The 18,838-nt window shown below is 38.6% G+C and overlaps 1 protein-coding gene and 1 long non-coding RNA gene across 10 annotated transcripts in view; one reads left to right on the forward strand and one right to left on the reverse strand.

The window, feature by feature from the left end:
• Positions 1-18,838, forward strand: part of LOC126923452 (uncharacterized) — a 130,081-nt gene that overhangs the window by 68,110 nt on the left and 43,133 nt on the right. The window lies entirely within an intron of this gene.
• The window catches only part of LOC126923435 (dipeptidase 1-like), a 145,146-nt gene that overhangs the window by 38,187 nt on the left and 88,121 nt on the right, over positions 1-18,838 (reverse strand). For all 5 annotated transcript variants that reach the window (XM_050736881.1, XM_050736884.1, XM_050736885.1 and 2 more), the window contains 2 exons: positions 6,049-6,329; positions 5,344-5,500 (listed from right to left, as the gene is read on the reverse strand). In XM_050736881.1, coding sequence (XP_050592838.1) covers positions 5,344-5,500; positions 6,049-6,329 — 438 coding nt within the window. The remainder of the gene's footprint in view (positions 1-5,343; positions 5,501-6,048; positions 6,330-18,838) is intronic.

Here is an 18,838-nt window from a genome sequence, read left to right on the forward strand (position 1 = left end):
CGAAGGGCAAAGTTTCTCTTGAAGCTTCCCGGCCCATTGACACTGGCAGAGTCGTTAGCAAGCCTTCTTCCTGCTCCGCCAAGTCCAAATAGTACCCGGCGCAAACTAGTCGAAGTTTCGAATGCACCACGGCCCAGCCCGAATACGTAATGAGTACGTGGCCTCTTGGCTTTGGACCATTATGCGAGTCGGACCATTATGACTAATCGCTTGGAATGCTTTGCTATCGGGGCCAGGCAAACATTTTGCGACGAGAATGATCGGCTGAGCCTTCCTACCCAGACAAGAAGAATGAAAATTGCTCGATCGTTAACTTCGATTTACGTTAAGTTTCTGTTGATTTCAAACCTGTTCGTTATATCGTACCAATTATGAGATGCTTTCTGCAATGGAGAAAAACGTCATAGAAACGAAGGAATATCGTAGGTACGAATAGTAGGTCGTTAAAGTTTTGATACTTTTTCCGTTGATTATACTCTGAGTTTCATTGAGAGATTTACCGATTCTGTAATACATTTGCAGTAGATTAATTATCTGATTGGTCTCTTTAATGGTAATATGGCGCTATTATGAAAGAAAGTACAGCATGCTATTAAGAAGAAAAATAAAGGTAATCTGAAAATCTTCGAAAGCCTTCTACTTCAGCTTTTGTAAGCGAACTTTCAATATTTAAAAAATAATTAATAGACAGATAATTAAAGAAACGATAGGATACAATCAAGTATTTCTTTGTTCACCCTGCGTACAAAGAATCATATTCGGTCGTTTTCCGATTTCTTGAAATACCTCTTGTTAGGAAATTTCTTAACTTCACAATATCGGTTTTTCTTAACAAAATTTCCTCTGCTCGCGACGTAGCTTCCCTAAGGAGGCAGACTCACTTGACACGACATAGCGTCATCTAATCTATGACCTAATCTCAAACGCAAGTATAGTTCAGCTGGTCCAGCGGGAGCGCCGGAGAGGGAAAGAGAGATGACGATATGTGACTAAGTATACGAGTATGTACATGTTGCCACGAAATTGGAGCAATAGAGATGGACATGAAAGCTGTGGCACTGAGAAGGACAGTGATATATATATATATATATATATATATATATATATATATAGAGAGAGAGAGAGAGAGAGAGAGAGAAAACGTGCCAGGGAGAACAAGATGGAGGAAGAGAGAGGGAAATGAACGTTCAGACATTGGTAGCACCGTATTAGTGCACCGATTGCCCGCAGCAGGTCTGGGCTAAGTGAATGGGTCTGCGGAGGGCTTTGCTGATTATGGTGTCGTCATTGATCCAGATCGAAATTGGCTTGCTTCTGTCATGGAACGCGCCCAGAGGACCATTAATATCCTCCTGGGGGGTCTGGATGGAGGCAGAGAAATAGCCAGGGGAAAAGGGAAAGGGGTGGATGGTCACAAATTTTGCGGTATACGAAGACTTTGCGCCACCCTGTCACCATGAATCTATTCCATAATTAGACTATTAATTTTGGATCGGGACAACTTTCTCTCTGACTCTGGCTTTTTATGAGGTCTCTGGAAAGACTTCCCCTTATAGGCAACCTCTAGTGATTCTGGCATTGGTTTAATGATTTTTTCATTGATTTCCCTCGTTTGTGTCTTTCGGGAAGACGAGTGAACTCGAACGTGTGAATTGTCAATTCTTTTGACAGGATATTTTTAATTACGAATCTCGTACTTTTTACACCTTTAAACGGTAATAAATTGTATAAAATAATTTTACAGAAATTTATAAATAATTATATAAGTATCTTCGTATCACGAGATTGTATCGTCTAGTATGATATTTAATAATAGCAAATTAACTTGGCAACATCTTTCAAGTAACGTCGATTCGACTGAAATTTCTATAGAATCACACACAAATAGAACGAGCTCTATGGTCTGGAGCAAGCACGGAAAGAAGAATGGAAGGAAAGGAAAAAAAAGGAATGATTACAATGGTGAATCCATCGAGTGTCTGCATTCAATTCGTGAGATTGAATTGGTTTTCTGAGCGAGTTTGTGCAAGATATACTGGTTCGATAATGTACGTTGACGGACTTCATAATTAGGGGAGAAGTCAATTATATGGAAATGTGGCGCTTTCCTTTGTCGAACGCGCTCAGAATTCTTGCAGGTTCTTCTTGTACGGCATTGTACATTCGGCCTTTCGAAAACTATTATTGTACCATCTGCGAATTACGAATCAGAGCAGCTTTGCCATTACCACTTTAAATTACGACCGTTTTATCCTATAATATTTATCCTTCTGCATTCGTTTTGGTAATCGATTCATCGAGACAATCGACAATCTAGCCGGCCAACATGCATCCGATAAACAAGCTATCCATGGTCGAAAGAAACACATTTGCCATCTTTCCAGCAGCACAAAAGCGACAATTTCTTTTCTCCTTAACTCCTACCCTCTATCAGATTTCGAGATCAAAGGATTAATTACAAGCCTGTCTCCAATTCGACGCGATAGAAAGTCCCTTAATTTCGAATTTCCAGTGTGTCACGCCAGTTCGCGAGAACAAAGGTTATAACTGATAACAGTGAACGCGAAACCGATACCCTGTCGACGATATATAGCCTTTCCAATCTGTTGGCAAAGTGGAAGTTATAGTTGGGCTTTTGCGGCTGGACAACGCACGAAGGGTAACTGGAAACGTCGAGTCAAAAGAGAGGTACTTCCATAACAGACTTTTAGGATTGTCGAAAGATTGTGCGGCTCTATATCCTGCTCTATTGACTAATTGAAGATCCCAAGGAAGATACCTACTGGCTATCTCTCGAATCAGATTAAAAGCTGTCTCGTTACGCGAGATCAAAGGAATCCATTTTCTAGTGGTCGGGTAAAAATACTCGTTTCGAGTTGCACTAACGTCGATCGCCGTTCCGGTTGGATCGCAAAGGAAGACGCAGGTAGATGGTAGTAGCCTTCATGGCCGATCATTGCTCTTTTTTCATTGCCTCTTTCTCTTACTCCCCAAGCCCTCGTTTATCTGCCCCTTGTTCACGGCCTACCTATCCATATCTGTCGATTGCCAATATCTTGCGAAGATGGTAAGAATCGACACGACGATACAAACAGGATCTCTAGGTCAGATAAGAGTTAGTGCTCACTTGTTGACCCGTTTCAATAGTCGTAATTTATCGAGATACGCGAGATGAGCTGGAGGTGTGGCCAGTTGCTGAAAGATCTGGACTTATTACTAATTTATCGGGGAAAAAGTAGGATTAATGATATACGCCATCGGTTGAAAGCATTCGCTTGCTTGGTTTAGACAGGATGTAATTTTATTACAGAATTGTTGATAAAATAATCGCAGATTATTTTGTTGCTTATAATTAGATTGCGATCTTTTATGCATCTACGGGGAATTGAAAAGTGCAAAAATGTACACAATGCATGTAATATTGTTGAAGTAATTACTTTAAGAAAAGCTCTACATCTTTACTTTCGTATATCCATGATCTGGAGACCGCTGTTACAAAGAGAATAGAATTTAGTGAAAAAATTCAAAATAAGGAGAGATCTATATTATTGTGCCCTTGAATATAAATTTTGTTTTGGACTACAAGGTTTAGAAACAAAAGAGTTATAAGTAGATTTCTATTGATGTTTCCTGTAGCTTTCAACTAAAACTACAAGGTTAACTTCTTGATAATGTCCTTTGCTATAAATATATGAGTGTGCTCCTTATCATAACTTCTTCTATTGTATTGTATTGTAACACTGTAAGAGTGAGGATCTGGATCAGCATACCCTATACCTGAACTTATATTTATACTTATACCTTTACTCATTTCAATATATTTTTCTATTAAAAATTCATCCACTCGTTCCTCTACCAGTCAACCTCAACAAATACAAAAATATACGAAATGTCCAAAATAAATATATTTTAATTTATATTTGTATAAATATATTTTAATATAATAATATTTATTATAATTTGTGATGAAACTATATAATGTTCCATTTCTTTAATTATGTTCATGAGAATATAGAAACGCATAAAAGTTCGTCTATTTACAATCATTATAGCTCTGTTCCGTATACAAATATGCGTATGCAAATAACGCATAGGACGAAATGTTTGTAGCTATCATTTACTTAAAAATTTTGCCAAATGCAATTACAAACGCCCTAATTAATTTGCACTTATTATCGATCTATCGATATTGATGACATACATATACCAATCAACAATTTGTATTATTAATTAAACGTTAAATTACTGCATCTCGTGCAATTAAGCACAAACAACAAAATTACCAATTACGCTTTATTCCTTGCATTGATATATTTACATATATGCGTTATATATACCAATAATGAAAAAGATTCTAATAATTAACGAACACGTAGTTCCGTCTTTTGCAAAATTTAATTCCAAATATTTTTATTAAATCATTTGGAAATTGAATAATCTCCTATGTTCGATCCCAATTAAAATATACTACTAGATCGAATACACATTTACCAATTAATCGTATTAGGGTATTTAATTAAACACGAAAGCATTATCGGAATTTTTCGATCGACACTGCTGTAGCAATGTATTCGACTCGTACTTAACATTCCGTGATTTCATGCACTGTCTGTAAGCAAACGTTGCACAACCAATTTCTATTTCCTCCAGTTCGACAGGTTCTCTCCGAATTTAATTGAGCGCTCTTGGATTACTCCCGAAGGGTTTAGGCATAAACTTGCTTGGGATTTACCGATACGTTCCTTCTGAAGCCAGTCGAATAGTTTCAATCGAAAGTTAGCAGGTTTCGGTGCCATTAAACGGTAAGTAATCATTCCCACCAAAATTGTCCCCGAAGTGAAATTCGAAATGACTAGGAATTTCCAACTGCGTGAGCCAAGTTGCAATGATAATATCGTTCAAATTTTCCACAATAATTTGTATGTTCTATGATCCTACGCTTTACTATTTATTATCGTTATTGGTTTACATGTTAGTTTCTATTTTATATATTATCAATTTTCTCTTTATTACAGAACGTCTACAATAATTCTCTACAGTTTCATTTCACGTGTTCATTTTAAAACAGTGGAGTCGAATGTCGTTCACCGAGCTACAATAATATTTGTACGAAAAGTCTCTTTAGACGATAGGTCGAAGACAGTTGTTCAAACAGAAACCGCACGATCGAGGGTCGACAAGGTGCTCGTAAAGTTTGTTTAAAACGCAAAACAATAACGTTAAGTTGGATTGAAGTAATTAAACGCGGATATCTCGTCACATTGGCAAAGTTGAAATTGTAATTAGAGATGACTGAAAAAGCTACCAGGAACCGGGTTGGGATCTGTGTTATTTCACGCTCACCTGTGCACCGACGAGACCAGCACGTAATCTAGGAATGTCTGTGTGACTCCAGTCTGATCTAGCCCAAGGATCAACTCTGCCGAGATCGCTGCTCAGATTGACCTCGCCGAGTTGATTGTGTACGAACTTTCTGACGTTCCAGGGCAAATCGTTGTGCCTGGGGAACAAAGCCGTGGAAAACGCTTCGTGAAGAATTACTTAATACAAATCGCTCGCTAACTATATTGCTACATCTTTTTACGTGGATATCCTTATGTATTATCCAGGGCCCTTTTATACGATAATTTACCAACTAACAATATTCGTGAATCGACACACTACTACTTATGAACTCCTTTTTTATAATTTTAGAACTTTATACCCAACAGAATAATAAGTTGATTTGTAATTTGTACAATTTACCTGTACAATTTTAGTTTTTTACCTAGCTCGTTATCGGTAGTTTGCAACTTGTAAAATTTCGCTAATGATTTTAATTCAATCGTGCAAGAAGGCCTGGACGAAAGAGAGAAAGTAAAATGTAATAGATATTCAACTAGTAATTAGAAAGCATTAGAAACTGTGAATTATTAATTCGTTTATGTCATAGAATAGATGGTACTCGTAGATGCTTGCAAGAACTGGAAGGCTGATTTCATTGAAATTTCGATCGATACCTCCGTTAGTTTTCTGTGACGCGATTCTTCTGTGAATGCACGAGCTTACCCGTCGATCAGAGGCACTTCAGTGAGGATCCTCCTGATCACGTCCAGCCTCTGCTGATGCGTGACAGGTGCGGATTGTAGAAGCAATGGTAGACAAAGCCCTCCGAGAAGCAGAGCCGTCACTAGGAGCAAGATGGGCGCCAATACGCGGCATCTTCTGCGAGGACTCTCTTCCCTGCGGTCTTTGCTGCTGCCGCTACTTGGGGAATCCTCGCACGGTGGTGGCAGTCGCACTGTGCCGTTGCACGGTGCCACGTCTGGCAGTTCTGTTAGGCACGTCGTCTGCAAGGCAGAAATAATTCCTGAATGTTTTTGGGACAAAAATTCAATGGAAATAAGAAAAATTACAATAATTCACACATAGAATTTCGAACTTAAAATAAACTTTAAACTTTCACGTTAATTCAATCAGACATTTGTGACCCTTCGGGTTTCAAAGTTGTTTTGATCGAGAGATCATGTGTGTTAGAAAGTGTTATTTATGCATTTAAGATATTTTTTTCGTCAATAATATGATTGCCTTGTATGCCATCAGAGGCAAAAATCAAATAAAGAAGTTATATTTCAGATACAGCTAATTTATATACACATTTGCAATAATATGGAACGGTCCAAATATTCATGGACGGCAGTGTACAAATAATGCATAGTTAAATATGAAGAGGGAATAAAACTGACCCAACTGTAGAAAAGGATAATGATATTAAGTGAATTAATTACGTTATTAATTGGCGATCAAACGAACAATTGTAACTACATTTCCATATTTAATTCCAAGCCGATTTACCTAAATTGCTATATTCTTTTAATTTTATTGTGAAATGTGAAACTGTAATACAGTTAAACAAATTTGTGTCCATTGAAACCAATTATTAACGAGCGTTTAATTATCTTTTCGAAAATATCGTAACAGGTCATCATTGGCTAATTCGTAGTTGAATGAATGGCAACCATAATCTGTTCCTATAGAAAGATAACAACCAGAGCTACACCGACACGTAACCGAGGAGATATCTTCCAGAGCTACCGACTCGCATTGCAGACACCGTGGAACTTCTCTTCACACTTATCCTAACTCCTATAAAGTAGAGTAAGACTGAGACCGGTTTTCCACGCGTGTCTTCAAATCCTTATACCATCTACTAACACCCTGAGCACCGATGAAACTTTTATTGGGCTGACACGAAGCAGAGGATTCTTTCTCCCCGTATAATAACAAGTTCGCAACGACTTCGGCCCGATGTTGAATTTATATGATGATTTTAAGCTTCGATTGATGTTATTGAAACGTAGCTTACCTCTGTACTTTACATGGTAAGGATAATTAACGATATTTATAAAAAGTGTAATGTATAAAACGTATATAATTAAATACCTTAAGATTAAGGTATTTGATCCATCTCAAATTTAAGGCTCAATGAAACTCAACGTCTCAATGTGAAATTTTTGTCGATATTTTTGATCTACATATCATTAAATAGGTAAAAACGACATTTTATATGTACTGAGCTAATACAATGGTTCTTTCTCGGGAGAAATTTCAATTCTTCCGTATTTATGAGACAGTGTTTTAACCGAGCTGCTGCGTAATCCTATCTTATTGAGAAGGCTAACGGATCATCGAGTTCCATGCGCTAATTGTCGGTCCTTTCACCGTATAGGTAATTCCGTCCGTAACTCTGGCAGTTTAAGGCAGCATTGTGCACCATGGAAAGCAAGGGAAATCCCAGTTTCATTCGGATTCCTCTCGTTCCGCAATTCTCGGGTTTCTTCTATATACACATGCGATATCCACTAGAAACTTCGCATCCCTGTGCATCCGCATTATTGTGCGCCATAAATACAGGAAACTCGCCGCTGCCGTCTACACACGACCAAAGAGAGACACAGAGTTGTACGTCAGCCAGATAAAAGTTTCGCCGATGCCCGAAGTGCCAGCTTCTTTCAACTTCCTCGCTTCCGCAGTATAAAAACGTTATATCCAGCGACAACGAGGCGGATTGCGGATGCGGAGGAGAAGACCGTTGAAAATTACTAAAGCGCGATCATCGTCGATCGAAATAAGAAGCCAGATTCATGGAAACGTTACGGATGATGGATATTAGGTAGTTGTATAATGAACATATGATATATGAAATATCGTTTCAAGATAAGTACCTTTTAGTAAGTGTAATTTAAACTTAAAATTACAGTACTCTTATTTGTAACCCGTGATCTTGGGAAAACATTTGATAAAGCTGAACGTAAATTGGGGTTTTACAGGGATTACCGGCTAATGGGAAAATTGGATTCATTTAGGTGAAACACACGAACACCTAACGCGTTCGCTCGCGCGAAATTTAATTTTCCTTTTAATTGATCGATACTATTTGGAATTCGTATTCGAATTTCAGTTTTAATTAGAATAGATCTACGATTCATTGGCGTAATGTTCGTATAAACTATTGGGCTGCGTGGTGTTACGGTACGTTAACAAGGAATTTCGTGCTGGTTAAATGTTATTAATGTTACACGCGGTTCTGTCGAAACTTCTCGTAAATAAGCGTTTAATTACACGCGATCGTTGTTTGATATGCGTGGTTTGAAACATGTCGTAACCGACCGTATCTTCCGCATCGATGGATTCGAAGTTTGTGGTCCACGTTAATTGATGCATTTGTATCAAGGTTCCAATTCGTTACGATGTTTTTCAAACGTAAGGCCGTTTGTATTTCCCGTAATTATTTCACTTCGAACTTAGTTATAGCACGATATTTATGCTATACAAAATTTATATACGTATTTACATACTCAATTACATATAATTTTAAATATAATAAAACTCATGTTATTTCATTAAAAATGTATCGTGAATAATATCGAAAATGTATTCACACACACACACACACACACACATACGTTGTTTGAAGCTGCGTAAGTAGTATGGTCTACGCTTAGTCCGCGCATAACGCCTTGTTCTGCTGACAACTTATACGTTGTCATTATGAAACAGCCGCTGTCTATCTCATCCCAAGTGAGCCCAAAGAATTGATTACTCTCTGAATATCTCAGAGTGCATAATAGTCAGGTGATGCTGTCAGAGTACTGTGATAATGCGCTCATTCTAAAATCTTTCGGGGCCAAAGCCGCGAACTGTCGTTCGACTTTCGAACTTCCGAACGTTCCCGTGCACTGCCTAGTTGTCTCTGTTCGTCACTTCATCGCGTCCTTCTTCTTCTTCGTGTATTCTCCTCTGAGATTCCATTTTCTGTCCTCCTGCTTCCTCCTTCCTCGTTACTGGCACATCGCCACGCGTTAACGAGGGAACAAGATGAAACTTCGCCGACAGATATTCCTTAGCAACGGAATTCTCCGTGCACGCTTTGGGAACCGAAATATTCAGCATTGATGTGATATCACGTACACCCCGAGTTCCGGATTTTCTGTGCGGTCGAACAGTCCTGTTCCTCTGTTCAAGACCATTCAACCGATCCGTGTCGCCGAATGCCCATGTTTCGTTACAGAATAGAAATTGTCTTCCAGTGCAGATAGTGGTTTGATGGATTGCTTACCAGTCCTCCGACGACGTTCGCGTTCGTTTGGACGTCACATTTCAATTCGTATCATAATTTTGAAACTGAAATTTACTGTGTGTATAAACATTCACTTAAACATCTATCGCACCAAGAATGGAGAAAAGTATTCGATACGTTTTTCGGATATATCGTCAAAAAGAGATTCGTGAAATACGTTAAAAGTACGCTCACCCATATGTGGAGCGACTTTAGAGAAACCACTCTTGATATCTCGCAACTTCATGCTCTTCAGAGAGACCCAGAATTCCATTTTACCGTTCGTTCGGATTTTATCTCGTTTCACAAAGTGTGTCAACATTTTCTACCCATTCAAAGCAATCGAGAAAAGCCAAAATAATTGCCGCACAATAATTGTTCACACTTGTAACTTCGCCTCGTTTGCCGAAGCGGTGCGCTGCAAACTAAACGCACGCGGTACGCTGCAGGAAGTTCCTGTGATCATCGCACCTTGAATTCATTGTACAGTAATAATCATCGTCCATTCGCACGCATCTGATCGCTCTTGACCGAAATGAAAAGAACGAAAATTGCAGCGCGCAACGCTTTCGTGACCGTGGTAATTGTTCGAAAGTTTTTCAGTTGAGCTCATCAGACTCCTTACATTAGGGAAGCACGTTAATTGTGGCGACTGAAAACGAAGCGACGAGGTAATGTCGTTAGGGGAAACGTGACGGGTTTTTTTTTTATTGTAGTTTCCTTCCCGACTCGACCGCGTCCTCGATAAATCAGAATTATTACGTAATGCGGAACCAATTTCGATATCTATCCTCGGGGCGAAATTGCCAATTCATTTCACGGTCTTCCTCGAAAAATTACAATCGTACGGGATAAAAAGTAATTGAAATTTCGGGAATTCTCGTGATAAGGCATCGATCGAGTTTCGAGTTTTATCTTGATGAAGTTTACACATTTTACGTTGGACTAAAAATAAATTTTTCAAGAAATCCTTTTCGTCTCTAATATCGCGTACTGTCTTAGACCGTGGATCTTTTTATCCATTAAATATCACAATAAACATTATACTCTACGTATTTCGTATATTTTTGCATATTACCTGTATGTATTTTGAGCGTTTTCGCAATTTTAAATTTCCCATAAACGCATAAAAACTCGCGAAAGAAATACTTGCTTTTAATTACCAAGTAATATAAAAAACTAAAATCAACAGAAACCGACCATTCGTACCTTTTGCATGCGGTCTTCGTTTATCTTCTACCATGAAAATGAATGGATTTCCTATTTCGAACATTAAAGTAGACAATTAAAGATCGCGTCCCTAATGGAGCATTCTCTACAATTGAGTTTTACCAGGTGGTTCGACATAATTATTCGGTCGGAGGGTTGCTTAAGGCGCCTTGCTCGATTGCAAAATCGATTGCCGCCGTAATTTTCCGTTGTTCTGTCGCCTTCCGTTTATGTACTCCTTGCCGTCGTTTTTTGGCCATCGTCTGTTCTAGTAATTAAGGAACGGTCGACGGCGGAGTCGTAAATGGTTATTAAAGGCCGCGTGTTACGGTCGTTATAGAGTTTCTACGAAGGTGGCTTCATTAATTAAAAATTCTTTAAAACTAGTTCCTATGGTTGAGCTTGTGCGATACCCGCGAGACATCTCCCGTGGACTTTCCGTGAAAAAAACGGACCTCGACGCACAAACTGACTCCTCTTTTCTTTTTTTTTTTTTTTTTTTTTTTTTGTTTCTTTTTCTGCATGAAGGAAACTTGTCGGCCAACGAACTTCGCCTAACGTCTGATATTTTTACGAGTTTCTTAATTTCTCCCGTGAAAATTGCACAGCCCTGAGATGTCGTAAATTAGCAGCGCTCTTTGGATTGAATTTAATTAAATGAATTCCTCGACACATAATTAAAATTCAAGCCTCAGGGCCGTGTCGCTGTGTTTTGTTACAAACACGTATACACGCGTGCGTTTCATGATCTGCTTTGGGGTTACCGCTTGTGTACAATTACATGCTTTGTGCTGATTTCGTGAAATTCTCAGGGTGTTAACATTTTGTCGAAAATATACGATGCAATCGATTTAGACGAATACATTGGAAATTAAAGAATCGTAGCTATTTACTTGCTGGTTAGTTGAAATGATTTGTACTTGAAGTTTGTCCACAAATACTAGCTATTTATTTTTGTCGAAATCGAAATATTAATCTCTGATTAAGCAAGTTTCTTAAAGTAACGAGAAGACACGTTTAATCCAAGAATGTACCAAGCAGAAAAGCAATGGGCATTATGGAATGCAGGTAAATCGATATATTGCTACGTGAAACGCGAAGCGTGAAGTGTTTATCGAATTAACGGGCATCAACGTTACGGGATTTATGCTGGTAATCAGATTCGTAGTTTGCAAAGCAGATAGCGATTCCGTCGTTTCTACTGAAGTTGCAAATCCACGAATATCATCGAATTCCTGGAGAGAGCCTTCTGTTGTCCTTCGGAGAGGTAATATTATGGAAAGTAGAGCAAAGATTAAAGTGTTTGGAGTGGGGTAAGGGTTAGGCAAGGATATGAGAGGCGATCTTATTCGAGTGTCTGCAATTCGCACAAAGAAAAGGAGGGTCAGACCGTGCTGAAAGGTGCCTGCCAGTTAATGGAACTAAGAACCATGCGAATCTGTTACGTCTGGCAAAGGCTTTTCGCTTTGATCCGTCAGCTGCATGTACTTCCGTCTTTAGTCGTCTGAATGCTTCGTCTGGCACTTGATGCGCACTCGTATCTGCATTCCCGCGTTGTTCATTTGTCGTTATCTTTTTCGCCTGTGATATTAAAATCCAAAGCTAACGGACGCTGTTGAACTACTTTCAGTGGAGAGCTTATGATGTTACATGATATTTTCTATCGTATCGGTTTAGCTGGGAATAAACAATGACAGTCGTGCAGGATGGCATATCAACTCTCTGTCCACGTCAGCTATATCTATTATTTCAACTAACAAACGGAAACATTACGGACAAAAGGTGTATGATTCCGTAAGAAACACATAATGTGATGACGATAGTTTCTGTTGAAAGGCGAACTTGTTGGCCATACCGATGGTCAACACGGTGGGCTAAAAATATACCTAAGTCAGATATACAATTTTAATCGATCGAATTGCGTTTTGTCGTAGGTAAGCAAGTATACTTTAGGACGATAGTATAACTGTCGCTTCTGGACTCGTATTCATCATCGAACTTTATCTTTAATTACACTTTCATATCTCTGAAACCATGCGAAAGCGCATATCTCTGCAGTAAAGCAGGTCCGTCGAACACGTACCGCCCCCGAAATACTAAATCAAACGCTACCCTTCGGAAAAGTTTCGAGAGTCGAGCAAACTGTTCCAAACTATCGACAGCGCGATAGTTTTCATTGAGGACAGTCGCGCAGTTTCTCAGATCCTACCACGTCGACCTCAGGAAGCTCTCACATCGAGGATGACATCGCCCTTCTACATCGTGAACGATGTTCTCCACAATGCTTCGAAGACTATAACTCACGCGTCTTCATCATTTGATCGATTTGACCTCTTAACGTCTGAGTTATGAAGATAAAATTTTGCGAGTATTCTGTTGGTGAGAAAGTAATATCAGTTTTGTGCATATAAAGTGCATTATCTTACGGTGTTATTTTTTTATTTAATCAGTTATATTCTATCCGTTGTTTTCTACGACTATTCCACCAGTTTCGAAACTTCTGCATGGCACCTTCGAAGAAGAAACTGATTTTCATTGAAAAAATGAACCGAACTGATTGTATCGCGTCCATTCAAATGATCTCGCAATGTCTCGAAAGAGCGGAAGTCCGTTCGTGCCATATCTGGAGAATAAGTAGAATGAGAAAGAATTTCACATAACTTACATCTTTAAATTTGCGTATAATTGATGGCAGTTAGACTTAGGTTTCATGTCCACCTGTCAGAACTACGTATTCGAAAATGAGCAACAGCGTACACAGTGGCTATAATTACTATAATTATAATTTTTGCCAGGTTTCACGATATTTCATGGTATATATATTTTTTATAGCTACTCTAAAACATATCAGGCGCTAAGAAGCTTAATACACGACGTATGGTCTAAGACCAACGTCTTGTTTCTTCGCTAGGTTCAGAACCTTTCCTTTGTCGTGTACGATCTCGTACACACGGTCTTCGTAAGGATATGTATATATACATATGTGTGTACGTGTGTAAAAGAGGATAGAAGGGAGGAAGGGCCAGAAGAGGACTTGAAAGCCAGCGAACTCAGTCCGAGCATTGTCAAGTTTTCGTATAAATTTCTCCTCGACGTAAATTCAAAGGCCGCCGTTGGTGCACAAAGCCAACTCGAAGGGGGTAGCTGAGACAGAGCTGGTGTAGTTAGAAGGGGTTGAACGAAGAGAAAAGAGAGGAGCCGAGCCAGGACGCAACTGGGGTACTTTCAAGTCTCTCTCTCCTTACTCCACCTACACTACCTTCCTCATCTTTCTGCTCGTTCTCCTCCTCTTCCACCATCGTCTTTATCTCCGGCTGCCTGCTCGTTCTCTTAATTCTGCAGCGATTAACGATCCATGCCGGCGAGAAATTAGTCCTGCTTGTTTTCATCCCCTTCCGCATCCGCCTGCTCTCCTTCGTCAATGTTCTTTCCTTCTCTAAACACCTTACTTTTTGCTCTTCCCAGTAATTATTATTTGCAGATTTGAACGTTCCTTTTGTAGAACTTTTCCAATTCGTTCTCCGGAATTTCCTTCGAGTTTCATAAATTAAGCATTGGTATTTCACGTAGTGGTTTAATCTTACAAGATAACGCCAAGAGAGGCAGTGCGACGTACACGACGAGAATCGCGACCGAAAGATATAGTGAAACGGCTCTGTTTATTGCCCGCTTCGCTCGATAATTTCAAATAACAGTCGCTAGTTCTTTCCCCGTTGGTATGGAGCTCGGTTTTATTGCGGGAATTCTGTTTGGAAATTCTATTTTGTCGGTTAATCCGTCTCAACTTCCGCATCGATTATTGCCCCCTCGATAGGGTTTCGTGGAATTAAACGGATGTGGGTGTAACTGCGTTTTACAAAGAGGTCGTCTTTTATTTTAAATTAACAGGTAGATACAGTAACATAACAGGCAATTGATTGCATTTATCTGTGTATGTCTTCCATTTATAATATTACCAGTTGCTCTGCTTTCTCTCCATTCGATGTACTTCGTAGAATTAAACCAATATACGATGGATGATTAAATTGTTATGATCATCCCGTAGTCATCGGCGGTTACACTCAGAATATTCGACAGTATGTCGACGACATACTTCGAGGTCATCGATATCGGTAAGACGTGCCCTATTTTGCATAATTACCCGAAAATACGTACGTATATGTAATAAAAATTCCTATGGTCTATTTACTAGATCGTCATAACAGCGTCTGTCAGTACGACGAAACGTAATTTTATCTCGCCTATACTACCACAGGACCATATTCCGTGACATATTACTTTATAATCCGAACGCATTTACAGAGGCTGACATTTCCCTGCTGGTAGCTGGTAATGAGACAAATCGCGTTCGACTGCTCGTCGATGTTTTATTTCGACGGCCACACATTTCCCGTTGTTTGCTGTGGCCAGAGAATGGCGTGTGTAGCTGTTTCATGTTAATTAGTTTAGTTGGACTGCGTTTGTGTGCGTATCATCGAACGAGCCGTGAACCTGAACGATTTTCTGGACGTTAAACAATGCGTCCTCCGCCCGCCTCCTATTTACGCATAAAATAAGTTTAAACACGGCCAAAATTCGGCCTGCCATGCCAGCTGGAAATCGCTTCAATTTACATCGTCATGGGAGAACGTTTGCGCTTGTTCGTAAACAAGCTTGGTCGATTTTCGAAGATTATTTGGATGCATAATTCTCGCATACTGGATCCATTCAACCCAGACTTTGCACTTTATATTTTTCGTTCTCCATGTATTGAATAATCCGCTCGAAGAATAATGAGTATTATAAATATCGATCATGTACGGAGTGTTTTGTATAACGTGCAACATATTTCAGCAGTGGTCAGAGGATACAAAAAGTGCTTTACCTGGTTCATAATTACAGTCCTCAATATGTTACAGGAATACTATGTTTATTCGCTGCAGTTAAGACACATAATATTCTATAATATTCTGCAAAATGTAACGTACAGAGGTGAACAAATGCATTAAATAGCAACCTAATAGGAACTTTTATTAGGCTATCTCTAGATTGCCAATTGCACCGTAATTACTGGAGCATTCCGCACATTACTTTTTGTTTCCATTTTTAGCTCCACGACTCCAAGTACCCTTGCTTGAGGAAATTAGAATTGAACGGAATTAGGGTGAAAAGAGTAACACGATGCGAAAAACGAATATTCTTGCTCCTTTTACGAGACCTTTCAAACAAGCGTCACGACCCGGTGAAACAGTGTGACGAAATAAGCGTCTATTTCTTAGTGAAAGGTAAATATTTCATTAGCAGTGCGCGCCTAAGTGGACCACGGTCAAATCAAGCAACACGACCAAACAACGCCGCGTGGCCTAACTTCTCGTCGACTTAATTGAAATGCATTCGCGGTCGGTGGAAATTTTACAAAAGTGTACGAGCTTGTGTAGAAGACACTAAGAGGAAACATCCTGTACTAAGTAAAAAGTTTGCGAGCAAAGTTGCTCGTGCAGGGCATGTCCTATTTCATTTCTTCATTGTGAAAGTACGCTTGAGCCTTGGAGGGCTGATGTCTTTCTCGCAGATGTAAATATTATACTTAGCACGAAACAATTAGAAACCGAGAAACTGTAGTTTTTGGATACCTCTGAAGAATCCGTGAGATAAACGAGGTATGATATTCTTAGCGGAGCCTTCAAATTTTCCAAGTGCGATCGTGAACAGATAATTGTTAAATAGTCTCATCTTGATCATAATTATCGTCGTATAGATGTAATTAAATATATAATAAAACAGCTTTCAACCATTACTTAACAAATTAATTTAATTATTTCCTTCAATTACATTCCGAATAGTTTATTACGAATAACGAATTATATTATTCGTAATTGTGCCTATTATTAAAATAAATCACGTTCGTTATTTCATATCAACCACCGTACTTTCTTACCGATCAGGTTTGGAGTGGTAGACAATTTATAGTGATAGTATGCAATTATAAACAAACGGTATTTCTGGACAGTTCATGAGATTAAAGGGCTATTCATGACCTGATCGTACAATTTAACGATGCGGTTATTTTCGCCATGCTAATGGCACCAGTGGTGTCGTATTTACAGTAATGAGAGAAAGCTATTATCACTTTCGAGTATGCATTAGAACATCGGTGTAGCGTGAACGTGCGTTGCCATCAAATGGGAGGAATGCAATATGCTGTACGCTGTTTCATATGCGATCCGTGGAATGCAAATAAAGTTTGCGTATGGTGCACTTCATTATCCTTCATTTGGCATCCTGTCCGCTATTTAAGTGTACATAAAAGCTCGTAACATGGCGGACGAAGATGCGTTCTTTGTTTAAGTAGAAGTATATTCTTGTTTCAATAAAAAATTGCCAGCAGCTTTGGAATAACAGTATTTTCCAATTACGCTGATTATTTTACTCTTTTCGCGACGGCTAGGTAGACAATGTTCGAACAGCTGTAAGACAGTAGTGGCAAAGAAGAACGTGATATAACGTAATCAGAAAATAATTGGAGCGAAAAGAAACGTTGCCTGGAAGGTTTTCACGTTTAATTTTCTATAGCATTGCGTTATAAAGATTATAACATCACATGATGAATATTTCAAAGATAAACGAATGACTAGTCATCTCAGTGTTCTTTCGAATGACGATGTACCACGACAACTGTGCAGCAAATATATTTTACGTTACGTAACCAGAAATTGTTAAGTTGATTGATTTAATATCGGCTACTCAAAATGTGATTGCAACGAAATTTTCAATGACTGTATGAAAACATGTGAGGCTTATCGTAAACACTTTGTTTGTTTTCAGTTACTTTGTTAATGTAATAATCGATAAAGTGAAATAATTACGCGAAGGAGTGTAAACATATTCGGCGATTCAAAGTGCGCCCATTAAAATTGCATTCGAAGGTATTCCATAGAAATGACAGAAAACGGATTAAAATGATTAAACGGAGGCCGCTCTGATTGCATTCGAAAGTTGCATTTAATAACATTTTTGATTACCTATAACCATCTTTGCTATCTCGCGGAAATAGCGGTTCGTTAATCAACGATATCCGATTACGTCCTGACTGTTTTTGCGTTTGCGAAATTTAATACGCAAAAAACTAAGCGGCCGCCTTGAAATAAAACCATTATACCGATCAGATAACGTACCGATATTGTTTCTTTCCTGTCCCGAGATTCGATTTCAAGCAATATCGGTCGATCGTTCAAGCTGCAAAAATACCCTGCAATTTATATTTCGAATGAGGTTTCATTTTAGAGCGAATCGAATTTGAAAATTTATTACAATTTTCTAGACTGAACTTTCTATAATACAAGGCCTTAAGGGGTTAAGTCCGGATTCTTGTCCTGTAAGATGATAAACTCAAGGAAAAATGTGGAATACAGCCATTATTATACAAGAAATAAGAATCTCAAGAAATAATTCTGTATTTTTCTTTTATCTTTTATCTTTTACGAAATAGTTAGACTGCGATCTTATTAATGCAGTATAAATTCTTCACAGTGGCGTAGATTACGACGCTACGGTTTGAGCTAAAGAATAAAACCAAATATTTTTAGTTTTTGCCTAATATTTAGTACGGAAGTACGTAGGACTTAAAAAAATGTTGATTTTTGTGGAAACTGTGCACTTTTAAATAAAAAGTTTCATTTTTCACGGTTTAAAGCATATGTTTGCAAAATATGACTTTTAAAACGAGTGGCGTAAGTTTCTTCTACAATTTTTATCCGATTCACTTTAAATTTTAACACGATTTTCCTTTTTACATAATCTAGGAAAGTACGTATGGTTTTTGCGATATATTTAAGGCTTTCTTCGCTACAGATATTTTTATAATGAATTTTTCCATGAAAAATGAAACTCATCGTTCAAGAGTTTTCACAAAAGCCAACATTTTATTTAAGTCCTACGTACTTCCGTATGTTACGCAAGAGCTAAAGGTATCCGGTTGTATTCCTTAACCATCTACTCCACCGCGAACAATTTGTGTTGCGTTAATAAGATTCCAGTCTAACTTTTATGTAA

This window comes from Bombus affinis, chromosome 13 (genome assembly GCF_024516045.1).
Source record: "Bombus affinis isolate iyBomAffi1 chromosome 13, iyBomAffi1.2, whole genome shotgun sequence".
NCBI classification, from domain to species: Eukaryota; Metazoa; Arthropoda; class Insecta; order Hymenoptera; family Apidae; genus Bombus; species Bombus affinis.